The following is a 24,487-nucleotide window of genomic DNA, read 5'->3' as shown; positions in this document are numbered from 1 at the left end:
TTTTCTCTCAGTGCCTCGTGACGAGTCCATGCAAAACCAAGAGAGTGGGAGAGAAAGAGAGGAGCGGTCTGCTTTACCCCTCGACTTGGAACTTTTCGACTGGTTGATTAGGACTAGGGTTTTAACATTTGACTTTATTTTTAGTTTTTAACAATACGTTATTATATAAAATTTGTATGTATGACTATAAGGAAATTCAAAAAACTACACGTATTACGTACTTTGAGTTTGCCACAACTCCACGTACATTGGTGCACATAGCATTCAGCGACCATCAGCAGCAGCCAGTTTTCGTTTTCGTTTTCGCTTTCGTTTTGGTTTTTTTTGGGCCATGGGAATGTGCGTGTTTATTGTATACATAACATCTCAAATTTCTCTCTTGCAAAATTTCTTTGGTAAATCAACGTACTAAGCATTTAGTGAGAGTTTTTAAATTATTATAATTGGGGGTGTGGTGGAGTTGGGGTAGCTATAAGCAGTATTCACACATTTACACACAGTTTAAAAACTCAACTAAGGATTTAGATACACTCTTTCTTTATACACCGTATTAGGTTTGCCCTTGTGCTAAGCGGACTCTGCCGGCTGGGGGCTGGGGGCTGTGGGCTGTGGTTTTGCTTAGAACTAACATTAAAATCAAACAATTTACAAATTACGGACTTGTTTGTTGGGGGTTCGCCGGGACACGGGCTCACAGGGCGTGCTGATTGACATCGATCAAATAGATGTCTTTGTGATTCTGTAGGACAAAGTCGACAAATGCATTGATGGGTGCGATTTCCTCCAGGGAGGTGCTAGTGCTGCGGGACCACAAGAAGTTGGGGCCGAACACGATGGCCAGATTGGACGAGGTCATCTTGTTGAGATCCTCGCAGTCCATCACGCGCACCAGGAACTCGACAATGTACTTGAAAAGCTCATAGTTCTCTTCGGGCAGTTTTTCGCGTATCAGTTGGGTGACATTTCGGGAGCGCTCCTCCTTGGGCCATTCCAGGAACTTGGTCACATCCTCGTACAGTTCGAATGTGAGCAGCGGCTCTGAGAGATCGCGCAGGAAACTCTTCAGCAGGCCTGCAATCACATGGACATTCACACTCTTCAGGTCCACGTCCTCGCCGCGATTGACGCGCTCCTTGAGGGCCATGATCTCGGCATGGTTGCCCGAACGCCTGAAGATCCCCTCCGTATCGATCACGCCCGTAATCGACAGAGAGTCCACACACTTGCGCACTATCGGGGGTATGGAGTTGAGGCAGGGACTGTTTACAACAATATGCTTCAGGGGCACCCCAAATTGCATCGTCGGCGCCATTTTGTGCTGCTGCTGCCTGGATGCATTTATGCTGTTTGTTAGGTGAGATGCTGGTGCGGCTGCGGCTGACTTGCGGCTGGGGTTCAGCTTGTCGTCAAAGTCGCAAATGTTATCGGGCAGCTTCAGCTTGTTCAGGCCCAGAGCCTGGCGCAGCTCATCCAGGCTGGAGATGTACACTAGCTTCTTGCGGAACTTGTCGCTGATGAAGGGGCTGAAGAAGTTCCAGATGACCCGAATGAACCACGTCGGATGCACCACATACAGAGTCTTTAGGTTTTTACGAAAGTTTCGATCCAGCTCCTTGTACGAGTTCCACAGGAACTGCGCCGACGGTTTGTTGTCCTCCTTAAGGCCTTGGTGAAAATAAACGAGTATGTAGTCGTTCTCCACGAATGGTTCGATCTCTTTGATGATTTGACTGGCGGATAAACGATAAGCGAGCTTCGCGTCAGTTAAGATGTTCAGAAGGCACTGATGCCACACACATACCGCACGAAACCCTCCAGCTGCGACTTCTCGGGGAACCGCGATGCGTAAATGCCGAAGACGTGGCGACCCTGCTTGTCGGTGCCCAGAAAGTCGCATTTGTTTTTGGGTGCTTGAAATTGCTCTGACTGTTCTCTCAGTTGATCTTCAAAGTCGTCCTCCAGGGGATTCACATCCTCTTCGGGTTCAAGTTCTGGATCTGCAGGGAGAATCGGGAGAGAGACACCATTACCGATTACCATTCAGGATCGCATTCATTCGAGCCCACACTCACCATCGGCCAGGACAAAGTCACCGACCATAACATCTTCTGGGGGGATAAATCAATTGTTCAATTAGCAGCTGTTAGTTTACTTTACCACAACTTTAAGACTTTAGGACTTTAGGACTCAAACGCTTACTCTCTAGAGGAGCCGGACTCAGGAGCTCAGTGTCGTCGAACTCTAGCTTCGGCTCGAAGTCGTGCAGATCCGAGAGACTGGGCTGCGGCTCGTCCGAGTTCTCGACGATCGGATTGATGGCAGGACCTTGTGGGTGCGAGAGAAGGCGTTTATTAATCTCGTAGGTTTCCGTTGCAGTGGACAGATATTCCAAAACGTAGTCTTACAAGTAGTAATGCTTGCTTTCACTTAAGTATTTTGACGGCCTGAGGCAACAAGTTTAGTTCGGATTGAGTTTGAGTAAGTGAATAGACATGGATCAAATCAGAGAAATTTGTAATTGATGAGTTACTTTCGTACATAACTGATTTGGGATTAGTAAGGTTCAACAGTTCAACAGTTCAACGGTTCAACAGTTCAACAGTTGCCTGTTGTACGTAGATAGTGTGTATGTGTGTGTATGTATGTATGGTATGGAACAGAGGCAGCCACAAAGAATTATTTTAGGTACTTGGAGAGAACCAAGGCTACACAGAGACACAGGCACAGCCACAGACACAGACACACACACACACATACCTCAAACAAACATTGGCAACAAACAGCTAGCGACAAAACGTACAAAACACAGGATTCATAATAGTACGGGCAATAGTAGTATAGTGAGTACGGCAGGTAGGTATGTAGGTATGTACAGGTACAGGTACAGTGAGGAGGCCAGGCCTAGTTTTACAGCTTCAAATGGGGTTAGTAGCACAACTTGATACCAAAAACAAAGAAGGGCGGGCAGGGCTGGGCAGGCGGGGGCATTAAATTAGTTTAATTGTTAGTTAGTTCTTAAACAGGGGACCCCCACTGGCGGGGCCCTCAACAGTACTTGGCTACGGTTAAATGAATGAAACACACAAAACAAGCGACGCCGCGAAACAATTCCCAAGCTTTGTGTAAATTACAGATTAGGTTTTTGAAATTTTGGGTTTATTGCTTCGCAGCGGGTTCATTGGCTAAGCTAAGCAGAAAACAGAAATGGAAGATCGAAATTTGAAATCCGCATCTACATTAGATCGAAACGGAAGCGCTCTTACCTGGTAATCTCGATGTGAAACGCGAATGGGTGTCCATTGTGGGACAGACAGGTGTACAGAGTGTGGATTATCGATGCGATGCAATGACGCAGGACGTATCTCAGGCGCGCTATCGAATTGGCATGTAGAACATACAGCTGGAATACAGTGAGCAGTGAGAATAAATTAGCCATAATCGGTCGTGGGCCAACTGGCGTTTCAACCGCTTCAAGCTCTGTGTGCTGTACACATATAGTAGGAGTCTACCGGTGACGTCACACCAAGCTATGTAGTTTCTTGACTATCGCGCGCTGTCGACGTCGACGTCGCCGTTACCGTGGTGGGATGTGGAGATAGTGCCGTGCGCTGATTCACATTCATTCATTCATTCATTCCGAACGAGCGATGGATTGCCGTCGAACGGCAATGGATTGTTTCTTGCTCTTTTATATGAACACGACTGGAGCTTAAGGCAAAGCGGTGGTAGTGGTGGTTAGGCTGTGGGTGAGGGGGGCTGTGGGGCCAAGCCGCCTACGCCCCACCGCATAGTATACATACAGTGCTAGCGAAAATAAAAGGCAAGACGAGAGTCTTTCACGAAAGATAACACAGAGAACGAAGCGAAGCTTATCGCTTGGCACAAATTGGGAATTGAAATTTGAACGAATGAAATGTTGGTATTTAATCCATTTTTTCCAGCGTCTGTGCTTTAGATCTGCTCCTGTGCTGCATTTGTATGTTATTTACCATACATACTAGCACAGAGTTCCCTGTGCGAAGGCACAATCGTGCAATCGCCTGACTGACATGGCAATAATTTGCAAGCGAACTGCGCATTTGTGTTTTGTCACCACTTAACAATATTTACTTCTTTGCAAATGTACTTTTTTATCAGCAACTCGGCGATTGTCTGCAGTCCACCGACCATAATATCAATGCTGCCTAGTTCTATGGCAATACGAAAACGTATACTGCGTCTTAGTTCTATATACTGCACTTTGCACTGTATCTTTGAGCCAGAATGGCTTGCAAATTTACCTTTTATCAATAGAAAAAAAATATCTCCGTTAATTTTCTTATTGCAAGACGTTGTTTTTGCGGATGAATAGTGGTGGTCATTGATCGATAAAATATACCGACCGCCCCTCAGAAATATATCAAAATATACCGTCACATTTTCAAAATATACCATAAATATACTGACGAGCTCCTGCTCTATTATACATATTCCTCGTTTTTTATATTCCGTGCCATATAACTAACTAAATAGAACCCTCAGCCCTGCCCACATAATTTTATCCGATTAATGAATCAGTTTTCTACTTAACTGACTTATTTTAATTACTGGACTTTGATTTTTCTTGCATCAATTTATGCAATAACATTCTCGTACAGACAATATAAAGTCTCGGATGATGAAAAACCGAACTTAGCCCACTTAAGCCCCCTAAATAGTTGATAAATAGTTAAACTGCTTGAGGTAAATGGCGGAAAATATGAACGAATGAGCTGCGCTAAAATTAGTATATTTTTATTATTTTCGGTGGAATATGAAAATACCCCCTTGGATTGCAATGGAGTATCAAAATCGAGGAATATGTATAATAGACTTTGAGTATATTTACGGTATATTTTTGAAATGAAACGTTATATTCTGATATATTTCTGAGGGTCGGACGGTATATTTGATCGATAAGTACGCGGTCACACTAGCACTATTCCAAAAAGACAGCCAGCTCCAATTAATTAAAATTTACTTTAAATTTGTTAAAATGGTCGGTTGGAGCCGTTTGCTGTCGCCAGCGGCGCAATTCGCCAACTACCGCGCCGTTCTGCAAGCGCCGGCTTGCCGGAATGGTAAGTAGAGCTTAGATCAGTCTCTGTAAACACATTATCCCACATTACGCAACCAAAACTACAGATCTCCCCTACCTTTGCAGCGTTGCAGCAACAACTGCGCCGGATGGGTGGTGATCATGGACACCACCACATGACAGTAAAGCCATCGCGCTTCCAATGGGACAAATTCAAGGATCTGATGCACTTTTACGTAATGCTTGGCGTTGTGCCGATCACAGCGTTGGTGCTCTACTCGAACATCTTCGTCGGGCCCGCTCAGTTGGCTGAGATTCCCGAGGGTTATGTGCCCAAGCACTGGGAGTACGAGAAGGTAGGACACAGTCACAGCCACAGCATTGCCACTGAAGTCATTAATGGCCGATTTCTCTTTTCCCCGACAGCACCCAATCTCGCGCTTTATTTCCCGGTACATTTTCAGCTCGCAGCAGCAGGAATACGAGAAAGCCTTGCACAACTTGTTTGAGGAAAACGAGAAGGCTCAAATCCGGTAATATATTCTTTTGGCAACTAGATCCTGTTCTATGTTGACGTGTGATTTTGCATTTTCAGTAAACTCGAGAAAGAGGTTCGTCGCAAGATGTCGGAGCGAAATGATTACCAGTCGTACTACTACCGCCCGACAGTAGCCAAGTATCACAGAATATCCAAGGAGGCTGCTGATGAGCTGGAAGCTCTGCGGGGCGATTAAGCCAGCTCTTGGCTGGCTCTAACCACATTTGGTCGACAAGTAAATGAAATGTATAGGCCTCAAGTTGGGGAAATAAAGTGTTGAATTTGCAACATCATCTTACATCCTAATATAAACAGTACAATAGTTGAATAAATACTTAAGACTTAGTCAAGTCGAGTGCGTATCGATTTAGCCCCACGCCTGATTCTTGCAGTAGTAAAGCACTAGCTTGCCATTTGTCCCGTGGCAGTCGTACAGGTTTTTGATTATCTGATCCGGAGCAGGTGCAAACGTCTGATTGACATACAGGAACTGCAAAACAGACAATGGTGCGATTAACCAAGCAACGAAATGCTTACTTCAGGCTTGTGTGGTGGTACTCACAATTTGCTCAGTGGCGTCCAGCTTGAGGTATTTGTGTATGAACTTTTGAATCCAGCTGACTGTCTTGTTGGGGTCCACGGTCCAGGTGCGCTTCTTAATGATTGGCACATTGCCTGTAGCGTTTAGCAAAACACATACTGATACGAAATGAATTTAAAGATTAAACAAATTAATGTGGGTCCGGCAACTTTTTCTTACTCTTTGCAGCGTCCTTGTCGGTGGCGTTGGTAGTTAAGCTGGCCTGGTTCTCCTCCGCGTCAGCCATTGGTCCGGAATGTTGTTAAGTATTTGTTTTTTTTGCGAATATGGACCGAAATAGCAAAATAAATATAATATAATCTTGTGACCAGATATCGATCACACTATCGATAAAAGAGACTAAATATTTTTATTATTTTAATAGTCCAATTATCAGTCTGTGGGGACATTTATGAGTTAGTACATATTATACGATTAAACTAACTAATTTTGCTAAAATATTTGACTTATATAAGTGCTTCCTCGGCATTCCATGGTGTCTGTCACTTAAAAGTCACAGCATGTATTCGTCATCTCTAGCTGATAACGATAACAAAAACATCTGCGGTTGAAACGTACAATCGGACTGAAACACGTGTGGATTTATATTCATATATTTTGATTAAACAAACCACAAAATAAGCCTAGAACTATGAGCGGTAGACTATTTGATGGATCGGAAGACGAGGCTGACGACCTGCAGTTAACGACCAACCAGGACTATGCCAAGACGTACAATATTCTGCGCAAGAAAGAGCTGCTTCAAAAATGTAACTTACAATTCTCTCCACTGATCATTAAAAGTTAACGTTTTGATTGCTACTTAAAGATAAAGATCGCGGCCTGGATGTGTCCGAGTCCGAGTTCGACAGTGACAGCGAATCATCGGAGGAGGATGAGGTGGATCCCCAATTCGATCAAGACTTCTTCAAGACACTCTCTTCGCTGAAGAGCAAAGATCCACGAATATACGACAAGGAGACGCGTTTCTTCAACGAGTCCGAGGACGAAGACAACAAAGATGAGCAAACAAAAAAGAAAAAGTCCAGCAAGCCCAAGCCGGTCACATTGAAGGACTACGAACGAAAGGTTATTCTCGAGCATAATGGCAAGTTTGAGAGCTCCGATGACGAGCAACAGCAGAAGGAGGAGGAGGAGTTTGAGCGGGCACAGTCACCCACTGCAGTGGAGGAAGAGCGACGCCTAAAGGCAGAGTTCAGTAAGGTAATGAGCCAGGAGGACAACGGAGAAGAGGAGGAGTTCGGTGGCATATTTAAGAAACGTACCAAGACTAAAGAGCAAACGGATGCGGAAGAGGCGGATTTTGCCAAGTGGCTGGCAGGCCAACAGACAAAGATTGAACAGAATGACAAAGAGCAGCTGGAACCCCTGAAGGAATACTGGAGCAGCAACAAGCTGACGCAGGGCGAGTGTTTCCTTAGGGACTATATTCTCAGCAAGGGATACGCCAACACAGATGCCTCGGAGATACCCACCTACGATGAGATTGTGGGCGACAATGCCCCGCTGTCCGAGGACGAGCAGGAACTGGAGAAGCAGGCCGAGTTTGAGCAAAAGTACAATTTCCGATTCGAGGAACCAGATGCAGAGTTTATCAAGCGTTATCCCCGCACCGTAGAGCAATCGATTCGTCGCACAGACGACAAGCGGAAGGAGAAGCGCAAGGAGGTAAAGGAGCGCAAGGAGCAGGAGAAGCAGCAGAAAATGAAGGAACTGGATCTGATCAAGGACATGAAGCGCAAGGAAATCGAGGAGAAAATTCGCAAGCTGAAAGCAGTTACGGGCAACGATGAGCTGGGATTCAGGGACGAGGAACTGGAGGAGGACTTTGATCCGGCAGCCCACGATCGTCGCATGCAAGAGTTGTTCGACGATGAGTACTACAACGTCGATGAGGGCGAAGAGAAGCCAGAGTGCCCCTCGGATATTGACGAATTGACTCTGGAGGACTGGGACAACTATGACCCCAGGAAACTGAATGAAATGGATCACGATGATGTCGAGCACTGTGAAGATGATGATTTCAACATGGACTGCGACTACGATCCATCAACGTCGAAGCAGCAACTGCAGCAGGAGCTGATCGAGAACACACGCGGTCGCAAGGGTCGCAAAGGGCGACGCAATCGTTTCATGGAGATGATTCAGGCGGAGAAGCCAGCCTTTAACCCCGAAGAAGAGAAGACCTACGGCGAATACATCGACGAGTACTATCAACTGGACTGCGAGGACATAGTCGGGGATCAGCCGTGCCGCTTTAAGTACGTCGAGACCACACCGAACGACTTCGGCCTGACCATCGAAGAGGTTAGTAGAGTTCAGAGGTTTCATTTGGGATCTAGTGCTTACTTTCCGGCGACTTACTTGCAGATCTTGCTGGCCAAAAACAAGGAGCTCAACCAATGGGCTAGTCTCAAAAAGGCAGTGCAGCTCAGACCAGAGCATGTGGAAAAAAAGGAGCAACGTTTATACAAAATGAAGGCCAAGAACGAAGATCTCAAGCGAAAGATATTCAAGAGTCTGTACGGGGATGAGGGGTGAGTGTCTGGCTTCAGTCTTCCATCGATGCAAATCTCAAAGCGAATTATTTTCAGTTCCGATGATGAGGATCAGCCAGCTGGGGAGAGTCCCCAACCGGCCGCACCTGCTGACACGAGCAGTGTGTCTGCAACAGCAGCTGCTCAAGTCCCCACTGAGGGCCTGTCCAAATCGAAGAGAAAACGTTTGAAACGTAAGGCAGCAGCAGCAGTTGCAGGGAACCCCAAACAGATCGCAAAGGATAACGATAATGAAGTGAATGATTCAGAGAGCCGAAGGGAACAAGATGAACCTGCCACAAAAAAGAGCAAGGAAGTGGAAGATCAAACACCCAACGAAGTCGAGAAGCAGCAGCAGCAGCAGCAGGAAAATAAAACTAAGACAAATAATGCTGTTGGTAAAAACCAAAAGTCCCCCAAAACAGTGACTAAAGCTAGGCCAGCACAAAATCAGAGTCCAAAAGGCTCAACAGCAGAAAAATCAAATGGCAATAACCCATTTAATAGGAATCAAAATCAAGCGAAGCCTCGAGCCCAGGCGGCAGTCAAAAACTTCCAAGGTAAACGAAAGCAAGGGTTAAATGCATCCTCTGATGGCAATCCCTTCCAAGGCAAAGAGAAAAAGGCGCCAAATGCACCAACAGGGACCAGTCCCTTCAAAGGCAAACAGAATCAAGCGACAAGTCCGTCATCTGGCGCGAATCCATTTAAAAAATCAAACCAGAAGTCTGGAGAAAGACCATTCCCAGCAAAGAAGACGAACAACTTCAAAGCGAAAAGCAGGACAGACACGAATCCCAGTGGAATAACCGACGATCGCCTGAAGGCCTATGGCATAAATCCCAGAAAGTTCCACAAAAGGGAAAAGTATGGAAAAAAGGATAACTAAGGCCAGGCCAGCGTAAGGATCACAATAATAGCAATAATAATATATTTTCTAGTTACATCTTATGTACATACGATTCACATATTAAAAGACTTGAACAGACACAAGCGGTACAAGCGACTACTCCACCACATCGGGATGACCCTCAGGCACAACTTTGGCATCTTCCTTGCTGTTCATTCGATCGAGCTGCAGTCGGCGCTCCTGGATGCGGACACACTTCGGACATATCATGTTCTTGCGCGTGAGGCACACTCTGTGGTAAATGGAGTTGCATTGGTCGCACTTGATGCAGCCGTCGTCGAAGGGGAAGATCACTTCGTTGTTGCTGCAGATCTCGCAAATGTACGCCTTGGCCAGGCACATGTCGCAGGACCTAATGTGGTCACCGAATGCCTTGAAGACACCTTGCAGAAACTCCGTCAAGGCGCCGGACTCCACTTGAGTAAGGTCGCTCAGCGAGTAGAACTCATTGGACTGGGCCAAGTGGCGTCTGCCGGCCATCTGCTGCTCCACCAGCTTCTGTTCCATGGCCAGCTTGCAGGCAGCCAGATAGTGGCGCATGTGAACGAGATTTTGACGCAGTTTCTTCACGGCACAGAGCTTCTCGACGAACACAAACAGCTTCGGATTGTCCTCCTCCAGTCGTATCAGCGCCCTGTCCAGGAACAGCCGGATCTCCTGCAACGCCGCCCGAGACACCCGTCGGGGAGAGAAGTCCCAGTTGTGGATTATGCGAGCAGGCACGAAGCAATTGTCGTTCCAGTTGCACGAGGGGCAGTAGTAGAGGCCACTGTAGTCGCACAGCCGCGGCTCAATCCAAGAGCTCTCTGAAAGATTGATGCGAAATCTGAATAAATGGAAATCCATGTGCTGACTCGTTAGAGCCACTCACTCAAGTTCAGCAGAGTTTCGCACTCGGCACACTTGTAGTTCTGGGCAGCCAGTCCTATCTCGGGGCAGATCTCCGATATGGGGTGCTGTCGCTCCGAGACCAGGACGTTGGCACACACCCTCTTGACATTGTCGATGCACTTCTGGTGCACCAAGTAGCCGCAGTCGCTGCATATGTACGAGGCCTGCACCACACTCCAGATAATCGCTGTGCAGTGGTCACAGTAGAAGCGCTTGGCGGCGACCTGAAGCCTGTTTTTCCTGCCGTGCGGGTGGTGCGGCACAAAGTGGTGACCCACCACGGCCTTGATGGCATTCATGAGCACCACATCCGACGCCAGAGCCTGGGCCTCCTCCAGCTCTTGCAGCGAGTAGCGGAGGTCCACCAAATGGCGGACCAGCCAGCGTCTCTCCTCGCTGCACTCTTCGCTGAGCAGCACCAGATCGCGGCAGTGGGCGATGGCTGCATTCAAGTCCTGCAGGTTGGCATCGGACGTGAAGATCAGCCGCCACTGCTCCTTCACCAGCGACGCGGGTATGGGCAGCGCCTTGTATTCCCCCTGTGGCGCACTCTCCTCGGACGCAGATCCAACTGTTGCAGTGGGCGTGGGCGAACGGGTGGACGCCTGCGAGTGCAGGTAGCTGGACGCAGTGCTGGCGCTCTCGTTGATGAAGTTCGCCACTGTTCCCGGAATGTTGGTGAGACTGTCACGCCAGGAGCTCATTTTGGACCCAAACAAACAACAACAACAACAGACAAAGCTAAAACAATGCTATTGGGTGGAGAATAGTGTGACCGCGGATTTATTGATAAAACGAGGGGGAACGTTGTGAGTTGCTGCGGACACCGCAACTCTACAGTTATACCCGATACTAAGTCAGTATGGCTCTCCTCCGGCAGACGCCGCTAATATTAAACGACTCGACAAAGAGTGCGTGCGAGAGAGACAGAAAATCAGTCTGAGCGTGACGTCGGGCGCTGCGAAGCCACTGCAAATTGATTTGTTCCTTTTGGCTATAAAAATTATCTGATGTCATCCAGATTCAGCAATCTGATAGATATGGTCGTTATCTATGATTCTGCGTTTTTAGTTTTCTCGAATCTGCAATATTGTGGATGCAACAGATTTTCGTCCTTTGTGGGGGCGGAAAGGGGTGGGGCGAAATTCTGAGATATACTTTTTATAGTGAGATCTAACAGAAGTGCGGATACCAAATTTGGACACTCTAGCCTTAATAGTCTCTGAGATGTGTGGATGCCCCAGATTTTCGTCCTTTGCGGCGGCGGAAGGGGGTGTGGCGAAATTGTGACACAAAACGGTCAAGGTCCGATATCACAGGAGTGTGGATACCAAATTTGGTTGCTCTGGCTCTTATAGGTTCTGAGATCCTTGATCTCATATTTTGCCATTGGCCAAACCGACCATGAAACCTGTGTGTTAGAGAGAGACAGAGCGAGAAAGAATGAAATTGTTTTCTTGATTCTGGCTATAATAATTACACGATCTGGTTCAGATTTTGCACTCTAGAACATATAGAACATACATATCCTCTACGATTCTGCGTTTTCAGTTTTCTCGTATCTTTGTATTTGTGGATGCCACAGATTTTCGCCCTTTGTGGGGGCGGAAGTGGGCGGGGCGAAGTTCTGAAGTATTTTTGTAGCAGTGACATTAGACAGAAGTCTGGATCCAAAACATCGTTGATCTAGCTTTTATAGTCTTTGAGCACCAGGCGCTGATGGGGACGGACAGACGGACGGACGGACAGACAGACAGGGCTCAATCGACTCGGCTATTGATGCTGATCAAGAATATATATACTTTATGGGGTCGGAAACGATTCCTTTTGGACGTTACACACATCCATTTTCACCACAAATCTAATATACCCCAATAATCATTTTGAGTATTGGGTATAAAAAATATACCTCAGAATATACCGAACATACCGCCTCATTTTCAAAATACACCGTAAATATACTGACGAATTCTAGTTCTATTTTACATATTCCTCGTTTTTGATATTCCGTCGAATATTACTGGCTATTTAGAACATTTAGCTATGCCATCATAGTTTTATACGATTGATGAATCATTTTTCTACTTAACTGACTTATTCTCAATACTTGCTTTTATTGCATTTTGCGTAAACAGAGGTTTTAGCGAAATAAGTCAAACAAATGAAACGTTCAATTTCTTTATTCCGTTGAATAATGCTGCCTAACTAAAACCTTTTGTTCTGCCCACATAATTTTATCTGCTTAATGAATCAATTTTCTACCTGATTGACTACTTTTAAATACTCTCTTTTATTATATAGTGTAGAAAACAAGGTTTAAGCGAAAAAGGTCAACAATAAAACAGTGGCAGCGTAAGTGAGTACGGAATGTAACGTAAGGGAGTATGAGATGTCACGTCAACCGGAGTTTGGCACAGGTATACCCTATTTCGTTGATATATATATATATGAAGAAACTGTTTTTCCAAGCTGTTTTAAAACGTAATTAATACAGGAATGATCTCAGATTGTTATGTTTTGCATATGCATATTAATGCATATTATTAGGGTCTTGTAAATATATCTCGATCTCGATACCCATTCTTGGTTTCTGTAAGAAGACCATAACTTTCAAAATATCGTTGAAATACCTTTTCAATAGAGACTGAATAGTTTTGGCCTTTAATATCCATTTCCCAGGGTATGCAAAATGTTGCTCAATCCGTGCCATGTTGGGGAACAGTGCTGCTCGATTTCACGGCACATGAGTCTGGCCCATACAAATTAATTATAACTGGAAGGATTTAAATTTGCTCCTTTTTCCTCAGCCTCAGCAATAAGCAGAACAAGGATAAAACATTAGGAAAACAGCCAACTAAAAACCAAAAACTCAATAACTAAACGTAGTGTAAAAAGGGTTTTAATAATTCGTAAATTTTATGTTTCAGTGTTTACAAAAATCAAAAAGTTTTTTTTTAATTAGTTCAATAAAAATCAAGAATAATAATTATAATTATTCAATAAAAATAAAAAATAATAATTATACAATAAAAATCAAAAATAATAATATATATGTATATAAATAATAGGCCTGGAGCTCATTTTGGACCTAGGCAAACAAACAAAATTCCAGCTGGTGGCGCCAGTGCTAAATGGCCCCTTTCTTAAAGCGCCATCTATTAGGGTTCACGTAATTTTCAGATAATTTCCCTTTTAAAGCTCCTTCTATCGGTCAACTTCTTGCAAAGCTGTTCCTAGTATTCAGGGAAATTTGAGACAATTTCCCTTTCCCAAAGCGGCACCTATGTGTCAACGTTCTGTTAAGCTGTTCTTTGTGTTCGGAGAATTGTCAAACAATTTCCCTTTTTTTAACTCTTCTTAGCTTGCTTAACTGTTCCTAGTATTAAGGAATATTTCAGAAAATGTCCCTTTCTTGAAGCGCTTTCTATGAGTCAAAATACTGTCCACCTGTGCTTAGTTTTCACGGAAAAGCCCCTTATATATTTCGAACATCCTGTCTAACTGTGCCTAGTATTCAGGGGAATTTCCAAAACAGTAATAGATGTCGCTTGTGTACATAAGGAAAAAATATGCAAGAGTTGCCGTTGCGAGAGGATTGCAAATCAGCATCCATTCAGACCTAAAGATCGAATTATTTAATACTCATTTGGGAATTGTTATTCGAGATCGATAAATTAAATGGTCTAAAAACAATAAAACGCCAACGGCCATCAGATCACGCATCAGGTTTCGACTCTGGAAAGATTCTGGCGGTAGGTTTATGGGTTTCATTTAATAAAACTCCATTCTGGTTAAACATTCGACTGATTCGTCGAACACATCATCTGTTCATGGAGATATCTGTAGTTGCCTCACTTTAAAAGTCTCTTTGCTGCTATATTGAAGGGGCTTAACGAACAATGCTTGGATGTCGTCAGTCCGGGTCCGGTGACAGCATATCTGTAATTTCAGGAATTTGTTCATTTATTTATTGTGCAGGAGGCGTTGGCTATTAACAATATTATCAACAAATGAGGTCACTATAATATAAGTAAACTGTGAACATTCCTTACGGAATTACGGTGATCTGATACAAAAAATATGCTTTAGAATTGCAGAGTAGGGTGCTATACCAGTACCAAATGGATATACGTATATGTATGTATATATGTAACATCATTCCACTTCGCCCAATGTATGCTGCTTTAACGTCCTTTTCAACATTTTATTCCTTTTTTTTCTCAAATCAGATTATATGGATAAAAATCTAAAAATTAACAAATATCGATCGCCCGGAGAAACGAATTGTAGGTTTTCACCACTTCAGGAAGAAGTAGTAATCTGCCATATTTTTTTGGAACAAAATCAACTAATTAAGACGAAATCTCAAGCTAAAACTTGGTGGGGAATTTAAATGATTTCTTCGTTTTATCTCGATAAACGCCTCAGAATCAAGGCGAATCGTCTTGTGTCAATGCTAATTAGGCTGTATTTAGCGACCCAATATGGAATTCTTGTGCAACAATTTCAGAACTGCTATTCGAGATCGATAAACGGTGCTTTGAAAACAGATATAAACCCTGCTAGTCTGGGCATCAAAATCGTAACGACTTCTCCTCTGGAGATCTGTTAATCAGGTTTCTCCGGGGCAATAAAATCAACGAAAGTGTCGCCGATTGCGAGCCAGATAAAGGGCTCTTCATGGGCGATCCACAGATCCCCATTCTCGCCAAGATCTCTATAATTGAAAAGACAAAGCACCTCAAATGATATGCAATGTTTCTATTTATTGCCGTTTGCTAAGAAACCTGAGATCTCTCTCTCTCTCTCTCTCTCTGAAGGCTGGCGTTTGGCATTTTTTTTTGTCGATTTTGAGGCGACTTTTTGGTTTTTATGCAAATCGCAGTGGACGGAACAAGTTTGAGTTCGCTTTCTGTTGTTATTTGCGGCTACTTTGTTTAACGATTTTTCACGTTTTTTGTTTGCCCCAAAATGCCCAACTGACATTTCTATGACTGTGCCCCGGCTGAGTGCAACAGGTGTGCAAAAAAGAAACACTGTATTTCAAAGAGATCTATGTAAATACCAAGACTCGCCGGTGCACAGTGCGTATACTCGAAATGAGTGAGGCTGGCGGCGTGTGAAGCGGCTCGGAATGGCCAAAGAATCGTCCGGCCCGGGTGCAGGGCACTGCACTGGCCATTAAACAGATTACATGTTTGGTCGCTGATTCACGGCCACAAAAGCCGTTTAAGCCCCGGCGATACCAACAAACTCCGGCGATAACAACTGCAACGCGCGAATGGCTCCATCCTAGACGGGAAAAAATCACCAGTCTGTCGGCCAGACAAACACACAGCAGACCAAATGAATGCACAGACATGCGTTGCATAAGGGGAGTGGGGCGGGAATGGAGCGCCCCCCCTTCGTTGGGGCACCATGAGGCAGTTCAAGTGCACATGGGCAACATGAGCGACGATGCTGCTTGAATAAACAATTGGCGGGCTTTGGGCTTTGGGCTTTGGGGCAGGGCGGCCGGCATGCAAACAACGAGCAACTCTTGTGGCAATCAGTGTGGCAGGGAACAGGGGGCTGGTGGGGTGGTGGGCTGGCGAGGCGGTGGGGCTGCGCACGGAGGCTGAGACCGCAGGAGACAATACGTTGCAACAGGAATTGCAAGTTCGATAATGCATGGCTCTTTAAAATAAAGTTTGCTGGCAATTGCAATGCTTCTGATAAGGCACACAAAATTACGCATACGCCGCATATACCGCTGCTGCGCTGCTGTCCCGCTGCTGTCCCGCTGCTTGCGTCGCAGTCGCAGTCGTCGTCAGCGTTCCCGAGTCTCGCTCTTTGGCTCTCTCTCGTTCTCTGCCGCTCTCTCGCTGTCCAGACAACAACTTGTATGAATGTGTTTTCTATTTTTCCGGCGTTTTTACCGCATGCTACCACTCCTACTGCCCACTCCCACTCCCCCTGGGGCAGCTACACAGCCTTTGGCAGCTCGAATCAACTGCTTTTCAAATTATTTATAGAATTCGGAATGAGGCGCCGTGCGTTAAGTTAGTTGTGGTTCTCCCAGAGGCACCGACTCGAAAATTATGCCTAGTTTTATTGCGTATGAATAATTAAGGGCGACAGCCCTGCCCCACACGCCACATGTGGGACCAGGGGCACATGTTGTTGTCTATCGACGACGCCAGCCTGCTCCCAATGGCTCCTTGTCACTCCTTATTGCTTCTGTGCTACTTTGCAAGGCTCACAAAGCCGGCTGCGGACCAATTTGCGGTGTCTCCACCTCTGTCCGGCCCATGCGTCAAGTGCAGCGAAAGTGTTGCCTGTGTGAAACGTCTCCAGCCGGTCCTATTTTTAGCCAAGGGTCCACCAGGTGCACTGGTGCACTGATGCACTGGTGCACGGGGGACGCTCTTCGCGTCCACCTGCTAAGATGGAGTGCTAAGCGAAGCTGCTATGTTCCTGGACTCCGCCGAAAAGCACTGCAGATAATGAATGCAAAGTGACTTACAAATAAATATTCATTCAAATATAGGAAAGCTTGCAATCGAGACTAAAAGCTGTCCACCATAATCCAACAATTGTATTCCATTTCGTGTATTAATTGGAATCAGAATAATCCTATTTGTGTTTTCTCAATTTAAATCAAATTTGTATCAAATATCCTCCTGAGCCCTAAACAAATCAAAGACACAGAAAACATTGTGGAGTTCTTGCTTTTAAACATTAAACTACTAGTGCTTTTAGGGAAAAGTGCAGTGGGAATGCTGCCTACCAAAGTGATATCGAAGTTCGCCTCCGATTCGGACAAACAACACTTATAATAGCATTTAAAGTTTTGTGGCTCTCTGCGGTGATGCCCAAGCAACAGCAACATCAATGGCACTTCCATTCAAGCAGCTACCAAAACAGTAGCAGTGACGCGTCGCAGGCGCCAGCCGACTCCACCGACGCCGCCTACGATGGGGTTCGCTGCTTGGCTTTGGCTGTCGTCGTACTCGTCGTCGTCGTCGCCGTCGCCGTCGTCGTCGTAGTCGCTTGCGTCGCTGTCGCTGGGAGCAGCGTGGGGCTTTTGCGCCACTGTCAGTCTCAGTCTCAGTCTCAGTCTGTCTGTTGAACGGAACGCAAGCACCGCAGGGTGAAACATACGCGGAATCAGTGCCAGCGGCTTCGAGGCGTGCTCCACCAGCGACAACGCGCGAATTCGAGTCTTGTGTGAGTGCGGGCTGCGGGCTGCGCCGGGCCGGCTGGGTGCGAGGGAGGATTTGTCCGATTGGTGTTCAGCGGTTGCTGTGGCGGATGAGATCCTCAGATTGCTCCATTTTGTGCCCCTTTGTGCCGAGTCCAGCCTTTGTGCCCGTTGCCGGACAATGACAATGGGCCTGAAATGGACTTTCTGGACAGAGCAATGTCAATGCCACGGCTGTCACAGTGCACCCCTTCCTCAGTCTTGAATCGCATTGATCATCCTCCTCCAAGCATTTCATTTTTTGTTTGAATCATCGCTCTATTGCCCATTTTTTTGTAGTGCAGTGAATGCTGACAGCGGAATACGGAATACGGAATACGCCACACGAAAACGGAATACCCGCTCCAAATACAATAGAGCTGGGAATAAAGAAAAGTGTCGGAGCATTGTCAAGTGTCCTCCGAGAGCGGAAGCGGCCGCCCGAAACTATGCAGCAGTAGACACGCCGGAAATCGCCTGGGAGTACGTGAAAACATCCATTGTCATTGCCAAAGAGCAAGAAAGAGGCTGAGACAGGCAGAGCCCGTGCCCGAGCCCGAGCCCGACTCGCCTAAACTCGACTCACAGGTAAGTCTCCCCACTGACCGCCAACTATTTTAAGCGATTACCTTTAAGGGGAATTCTTTGGTCACGTAAATGCAGCCACATTGCTCTGAAAGCCCACTTGAAGTCGATTATTCCCGAAATTGTTTTTGCGAAGGAAATGGGGAAGGGGATGGGGGGATGTCCATTTTGTATTCGGTAATCGCTGCCCACCCCATCAGACCACAATGCGATAATTGACTCGGGCGTCGCTTTTATTTGCTTATTAAATAACATTTAGTTGTCCGCGCAGTTTTCCATATCACTTTCATTCATTCATGGCGAAGGCAAACCAAACACGACTATACTCGTATTGTACTACCCGGCAAACAAAGCAGAAACAGCGGCAATGAACTGAAAATTAACTATGCATATTTGTGCAGCTCATTAATAAATGCGATACTACGACTACGACTCCGACTCCGAGTCCGAGTATATCTTAGAGCCAAACACCGAAAGATGCGAAGAAGTCGTTGACGCTGCTGCTGACGGCATCATCGGATTCGACTTGCGAATGCCCTTGATGGATATGACAGCCAGATGTTGACTCAGAATGGTGTCAGAATGTAGTACTTGTAATGCTTTGATACACCCTCAAATATACATACTCGTACATATTGTATCTATTAATTCTCGCCTGATTTCGGTGGTAAAAGATAGGTGTTTCTCCATGCCAATTCTCGTGGTGCCTTAGGACTTCCTGTCAAGCAGCGGTTGTAGTGTTCGTCGTACCACGTTTCTAGCAGAGCAGCCCCCACCTAGACTTTGTCGAGTTGCTGCCAAGATTTTACTGGCATTAGGAGCTCCGGCGACAGCTGCTGACTTTAATGATCTCTCCACGGCATCATTTCGATTGAGCGATCTGCAGCGCACTGCAGCGGAAATTGAAGCTGTCTGCGGGGCTGGGCAACACGTCAACTTCCCGCCTGCGAATTTATAGATTTATACGTATTTTTTAGGCGGGCTAATGGCGGCATACTTATTATAATCATGTCGAAATGCATAATCTTTGGATATAAGACCTGAGCTTGGAGCTGTCGCAATTCCCTTGGCATCCCGCGGCATCTCTGTCGGGCTACTTTTCCAGCGAATAGACTTCATGTCTGTGACATGAAACCAAATGGCATTTAATTAGATTTAGATTGACACAACTTGAGTTGGGATTACAACTGATTCGCTTCAGGTGGAGACAGAACGATTGATCTGCTAGATATTGTAATTCGCAATCAAATATTATTGCTTGTAGTGCAATTTACATATATGAATGTTCATTTAATTACAGTGCACGCCTGTTGAGCAAACCAACCAAAATTGAAAGTGTTCATTTAAATGAATTTAACAATGGAATAACAACAATATTTACGATCGCAATATATTTGACAGCTATTTATAGTTACTTTTAATGCAGTCTTAAAACTTTTCTTTAGATAAAAATGATTAATGATTGTAATGAAAATAGCACATACATATGTACATATAAGATGGAATACATACTCCAGTGGTAGTATTTATAGTATCGAGTATAGTCCCTGCTGTAAATGTTTTTCAACCGATTTTCTAGCGTTTATCACTCCCTGAATTAGAGGAAAGGGAAAATAAGAAGAGAATCAAATGAAGGTCTTACTAAGAATAATCATCATCATCATTTAAGGTCTCTTCCACAATAGGAAATACCTTCGTTGCTTTTGTGCCCCCCCCCGTGGAATTTTTTTTGGAATCTGTAATCTGTTTTCTCCGTCTTGCTCCTGCACACGGATTGTAGTCGACTCCACTTTGATTTCCATGGGGGAAATCTTAATTTAACTCAATTAAATTGTTATCCATCAGCCACTCCCCCTTCCAGCTATTAAATTGGCAGGCCAAAAAGTTGTGACAACAACATTTTCAATGCACAGTTGTTAACCATGAGCCTGACATGGCTGTTGACAGTGTCGAAAGTTCTCCTTTGTTGCCACTGTTGCTGGGGCTCTAATTTGTGGCAGCAACACCAACTGGCAGAAAAACAAATGTACTTTGATGTAATACACATAAACATTTGCACGACGCGAACAACGGCAAAGGGAATGACACAAAAATTAGTTGCAGCACGCCGCTGGAGAGTGGTGGCACGAGCTATGGTATTGCCATAGGCCCAGAACATGCATAGGAACCCCATAGAAACACCCCAACATCGGGCAAAATGTGTGCCAATTCAAGAGTCTGCCCGGGTACGTGCCATTGCTATACCATCGAAACGGGGCAGAGCCGTTACATGGGCGACAGATCCCCCAGAAAACAACATATTAATCATCTATATGGCACCATGCAGCAGAAGCGTCATCAGAAGCGTCAGAGGCAGAGGCAGAGGCAGAGGCAGAGGCAGTGCGCCGTGCGCTGTAACAGTTTCCAGCCAAATGAGTCATTAGAAATAACCATAGTTGTTCGCTAAAAAAGCTATAAAAGAAAATACAAAGAAACTGAAATCTGTTACAAAATTGCATGCGAATTGCTGGGTTCCAGGAGACAGAGCCCCTCCCCAACGACGCCACGCGGTAATCACGAGTGGAGACTGAGTCAGAACGAAGGGAGACAAGTAGGGAGAACTCCCCGCGTATTAATAGGGTCACTGATGAAGCTGACTAGCTGAAAGCAAAATATTTAAATTAGAAACAGGCCCTGTAATTGCAACTTGTTGCTGGATCGGCGACCGAGCACTCACGTCTTACAAATGCAGATAAGTGAAACCAGGCGTTTGCCGGAAATATTGAGAGGCAGCCTGTCGGGGGGCAGACGGAGGCAGACGGGACAGGGCAGCTTCCAAGGCTTCCCCACAGCTCTCTGCATCTTAATGGAAATGATATTCGAAAGAGTAAGCTCCTAAATCAAGTGCGACGGCAGCAGTAGCAGGAGAAAAGTGGCAAGATAACAAAATACAAGCCATTCCATTCCATTCCAGAGGAGAGGAACGGGTTTGACGAATCAACGGGCCAAGCGCAACGCAGCTCAGAGTGCCAAAAAGCCCAAAGATTGAGCCATAGATGGGTTCATGGATAGAAAGATGCACCATTGCGGCCCACAGATACGTGTTTCAGCGGAGTGAAAATGCCTGTTTGTTTACATAAATATTCCATAATGTTGCGCATAATTGTTGGGCAAGATAATCGTAAGCGTGAATTATTTGCAGTGGGCGTGTCGTGCAGGTTTCGGATTAGCCCCAATCGTGGCCCTAATCAGCATACTGCTGAACATTCCCACGATCCATTCCGGGTTCCAGTTGCAGACCAAAAAATCGCTGAATACAACTCAGATTCACAGAATTTTGCCTTGTTTTCGCTATTGTCATCATGTACATATTTATATTTATACACACACACACACATATGTACGAGTATATTCGGCCTTGGATTGCAGATTCATTCGACATTCATTGTCGTTAAATTGCACGCACTTTGTGATCGGGGATCGGAAGGACAATGGTCATTGTCTTTTCATATTTATGGGTTTAATACTTTAGTATTCACAATTCACAAACAAAGAGATACATATGCTCTCCGATCTTGTTTATCATCCATAAGATGCCGCCTTCAATTATGATTCCACGTCATTTCCCACGTATTGTATCACATTTTCATCACCTACCAGAACGTTTAATACTCTTAATAACAGAGCTGTCTGGCCGGGCGTGAGTGCGCCTTTTAATTGCCCTTGTGTGGCACTCACCGATAGCTATCTATCGGATGCCTAATAATACCATTTAATGTATGCAAAACGCTGTGCGCCGTCACCCGAGCTGGCGCCTCGGAATCGCTCTTGGACAGGCCTCTGTCTCTGAGATTGGAATTGTTAACAATAATTGGCGGCAGTGGCAGCGGTAGCCGCCTTTGAGCGCGTGCGCAGCCCGACTTCCATTTAGTCTCAATCTGAATTGGAACGCCGCTAACTGTGGGCTGATTGGGGTCTTACTGGTTTATTTTTGGCTCTTATCTGTGAGCCCCATCGAAAGACAATTAGCCAAATAAGTCGACGCGGGGACGCAGCCCGTGCCAAGTCCTAATTAATTGGCATGCATTGTGTGCCACTGCCGCTGCTGGTCTCGACTTGAAGTGATGCCAACTTGGCAGCGATTATCCGCCTCGATAGGCGCGACTGGAGGGGAATTATGCAAGCCCAAAGCTCTCAGGCGGGTGGCTCTGGGGCCAGTTTCTTTCTGAGTTTCTGAGTTACTGAGTTTCTCAGTTTCTCAGTTTTTGTGTAAAGTGTCATAAATCTGGAATGCGTTCTCATGTTTCGCACCGGGTTTAGCGGATCGGCGTGAGGCTGGTTTTCGATTGTGGTTGTCCTCCAGCTGGTGATCTTTTTTTCCACAGCTCATTCGCAAATTAATGCAAACGTTGAGTCGAAATTCATGCATACTCATTAACCAGTAATCAATTTGACGTAATGGGAATCGCTTTACATATAACGACTAAATTTACTGGCTCACCGTACTCGTATTGTTAAGGCTCCATGCTCCATCCATTCGGAGTGGAAGCGCAATTACTGAAATTTATTCTCGATCTGCATCTGCACCGGCATCGGCCACTAGAAACTAGTTCTCCGACTAATGATGCTTGATGTCGAACACGGGCACTAATTTGAATTTCAAAATCATACGTATTTGAATGGAAAAATATACACAAACATAAACTATATGAAATGTATTGCTAATGGGTATGCCACACGTGAGAGGAGAGATTGTATTGGATTTGATTTGATTATTCACTCAGAAACATTATGAAAATGGACTTGGAGTTTCCCCAATAATAATGTTGCCCCAGACAGAAAGACGACATACGACTCCTCTCTGTATAAAGAATAGTCTTTGAGGTGGTACCAAAACGGGTCTCTGAATGATCCAGAAATTGTGTGAATACGAAAACTCGAAAAACTTCCTTGTTTAGCCAGGATGGGATGTGTCTATCTTAGTTCTTAGAATAATACGGGTCACTGGAGCCCCTTACGCTGGCGACTAAAGATATATGCTCGCTTCTATATGTGATTCTCAAAGAAAAGATAGGAAAGCCTAACCAAGATAGTCAGAAAATGAAACAACATAAATGGTTATGGCGATAAAATAACGTTCTTGGGCATTTCTGACATACTTACAAGCTGCAGTTGAAAATGTTCATTGAGCTGTTTCAATTAGATCCATTGGACCGGACCCGTTCATGTGTTCTGTGTGTTCTGTGTGTTCTGTGTGTTCTGCGTTTCCCATTTCATGTTAAATTGCTTGTAAGTGATTTACGCTATCTGCTGCTCCCCGAGGTGCCAATGCATGTAAATAAAGCGGCAGCGATGCCTCTACAGATTACTGTGCCACTGAATCCAGTGGTAATGGGCGTTGATTGATTTTATGCTCTTGTCATCTAGGATCGCCCCCTTTTCGATGATCTTTCGACAAGCGAGTTGGAGATTTCAATTAAATCGGGCGCCTAATATTATTATTATTATTATTGCTGTGTTCTGCTTTGATTTTGCTGTTGCCACGGCTGGAGTATATATTTTCTTTTGAGTTAAAGTATATTTAGAAATTTTGGCCGCGAATAGCACAGCTGTAAAAAGATTCTGTTCGTCGCGTGCTCATCATAAATTCACATTTAATGGGATAGCTTATAAAATGCCACTACTTCGGCTCGGAAAGTAGTGGACGACGAAGACATCTCTTTGATAGTGCGGTCCAGCTGTCCGCTGATGACCCAATAAATTCTCTTCTGACTGTGGAAATAGTTCGTGGAGGAGACGATCACATGGCATCGGTTTCTATTGTATGAAATGCGGCTATACTATACTCGAACCATATTGTTATATTTCTATAAGTAATGCTGCCATAACCAGCGACAATGAACTAAATATTCGCTGCCTGACGAGACGTGAACGCACGTATATATTAATATATTTATTTATTACTGCACTTCATTATCTCTGGCATGGACACGTCACGGCAACGGAGCTGGGGCGGGGGAGCACTTAGCCTGCCATTGGAGACCAAGATTGGGGCTGAGGCTGGGGCATCCATGAAATTCATTTCAATTAGGCGGAGGCGAGAGCCTTTGACTAATAGCCACGTATGCGTAATGCTCCATGGTCCTGCCGCTGCTCCTCGGGAGTCGT

The 24,487-nt window shown here is 45.2% G+C and overlaps 6 protein-coding genes across 21 annotated transcripts in view; 3 read left to right on the top strand and 3 right to left on the bottom strand.

The window, feature by feature from the left end:
• Nucleotides 1-114: 114 nt before the first annotated feature.
• RhoGAP68F (Rho GTPase activating protein at 68F) lies at nucleotides 115-4,386 on the bottom strand. 4 transcript variants are annotated; one of them, XM_015187281.2, is made up of 6 exons: nucleotides 4,281-4,386; nucleotides 3,264-3,400; nucleotides 2,200-2,325; nucleotides 2,073-2,108; nucleotides 1,802-1,997; nucleotides 115-1,730 (listed from the first exon to the last, which is right to left on the bottom strand). In XM_015187281.2, exons 2-6 carry the CDS (start codon nucleotides 3,298-3,300, stop codon nucleotides 692-694), a joined length of 1,434 nt encoding a protein of 477 aa, XP_015042767.2. In that variant the 5' UTR covers nucleotides 3,301-3,400; nucleotides 4,281-4,386; the 3' UTR covers nucleotides 115-691. The 4 variants fall into 4 exon arrangements, with proteins under 4 accessions (XP_015042767.2, XP_033238813.1, XP_033238812.1 ...); XM_033382922.1 differs by having other exon boundaries at nucleotides 2,073-2,105; XM_033382921.1 differs by lacking the exon at nucleotides 4,281-4,386 and adding an exon at nucleotides 4,111-4,134.
• A 547-nt stretch (nucleotides 4,387-4,933) lies between these two features.
• Nucleotides 4,934-5,900, top strand: ND-SGDH (NADH dehydrogenase (ubiquinone) SGDH subunit). The gene is made up of 4 exons (XM_001353313.4): nucleotides 4,934-5,099; nucleotides 5,183-5,412; nucleotides 5,483-5,589; nucleotides 5,652-5,900. The coding sequence occupies exons 1-4, from the start codon at nucleotides 5,015-5,017 to the stop codon at nucleotides 5,788-5,790; spliced, it is 561 nt and encodes a 186-aa protein (XP_001353349.1). The 5' UTR covers nucleotides 4,934-5,014; the 3' UTR covers nucleotides 5,791-5,900.
• Atg12 (Autophagy-related 12) lies at nucleotides 5,855-6,531 on the bottom strand. The gene is made up of 3 exons (XM_002134794.3): nucleotides 6,355-6,531; nucleotides 6,157-6,293; nucleotides 5,855-6,084 (listed from the first exon to the last, which is right to left on the bottom strand). Exons 1-3 carry the CDS (start codon nucleotides 6,419-6,421, stop codon nucleotides 5,962-5,964), a joined length of 327 nt encoding a protein of 108 aa, XP_002134830.2. The 5' UTR covers nucleotides 6,422-6,531; the 3' UTR covers nucleotides 5,855-5,961.
• Nucleotides 6,532-6,690: 159 nt separating this feature from the next.
• On the top strand, nucleotides 6,691-9,720 carry LOC4813118 (protein KRI1 homolog). Its single transcript, XM_001353312.4, has 4 exons — nucleotides 6,691-6,944; nucleotides 7,004-8,502; nucleotides 8,566-8,732; nucleotides 8,790-9,720. The coding sequence occupies exons 1-4, from the start codon at nucleotides 6,827-6,829 to the stop codon at nucleotides 9,619-9,621; spliced, it is 2,616 nt and encodes an 871-aa protein (XP_001353348.3). The 5' UTR covers nucleotides 6,691-6,826; the 3' UTR covers nucleotides 9,622-9,720.
• Nucleotides 9,635-11,317, bottom strand: DEF8 (differentially expressed in FDCP 8 homolog). The gene is made up of 2 exons (XM_002134793.3): nucleotides 10,514-11,317; nucleotides 9,635-10,448 (listed from the first exon to the last, which is right to left on the bottom strand). Exons 1-2 carry the CDS (start codon nucleotides 11,235-11,237, stop codon nucleotides 9,739-9,741), a joined length of 1,434 nt encoding a protein of 477 aa, XP_002134829.2. The 5' UTR covers nucleotides 11,238-11,317; the 3' UTR covers nucleotides 9,635-9,738.
• Nucleotides 11,318-17,634: 6,317 nt separating this feature from the next.
• Mp (collagen XV/XVIII-type protein multiplexin) overlaps nucleotides 17,635-24,487 on the top strand; it is a 56,356-nt gene continuing 49,503 nt past the window's right edge. For all 13 annotated transcript variants that reach the window (XM_033382673.1, XM_033382672.1, XM_015187277.2 and 10 more), the window contains exons 1-2: nucleotides 17,635-17,742; nucleotides 18,056-18,343. The gene's annotated coding sequence lies outside the window, so the exon portion shown is untranslated. The remainder of the gene's footprint in view (nucleotides 17,743-18,055; nucleotides 18,344-24,487) is intronic.

The sequence above is a fragment of the Drosophila pseudoobscura genome, chromosome X (genome assembly GCF_009870125.1).
Source record: "Drosophila pseudoobscura strain MV-25-SWS-2005 chromosome X, UCI_Dpse_MV25, whole genome shotgun sequence".
NCBI classification, from domain to species: domain Eukaryota; kingdom Metazoa; phylum Arthropoda; class Insecta; order Diptera; family Drosophilidae; genus Drosophila; species Drosophila pseudoobscura.
Note: the sequence above shows the minus strand (reverse complement) of the source record. Positions and strands in the feature narration are given on the sequence as shown.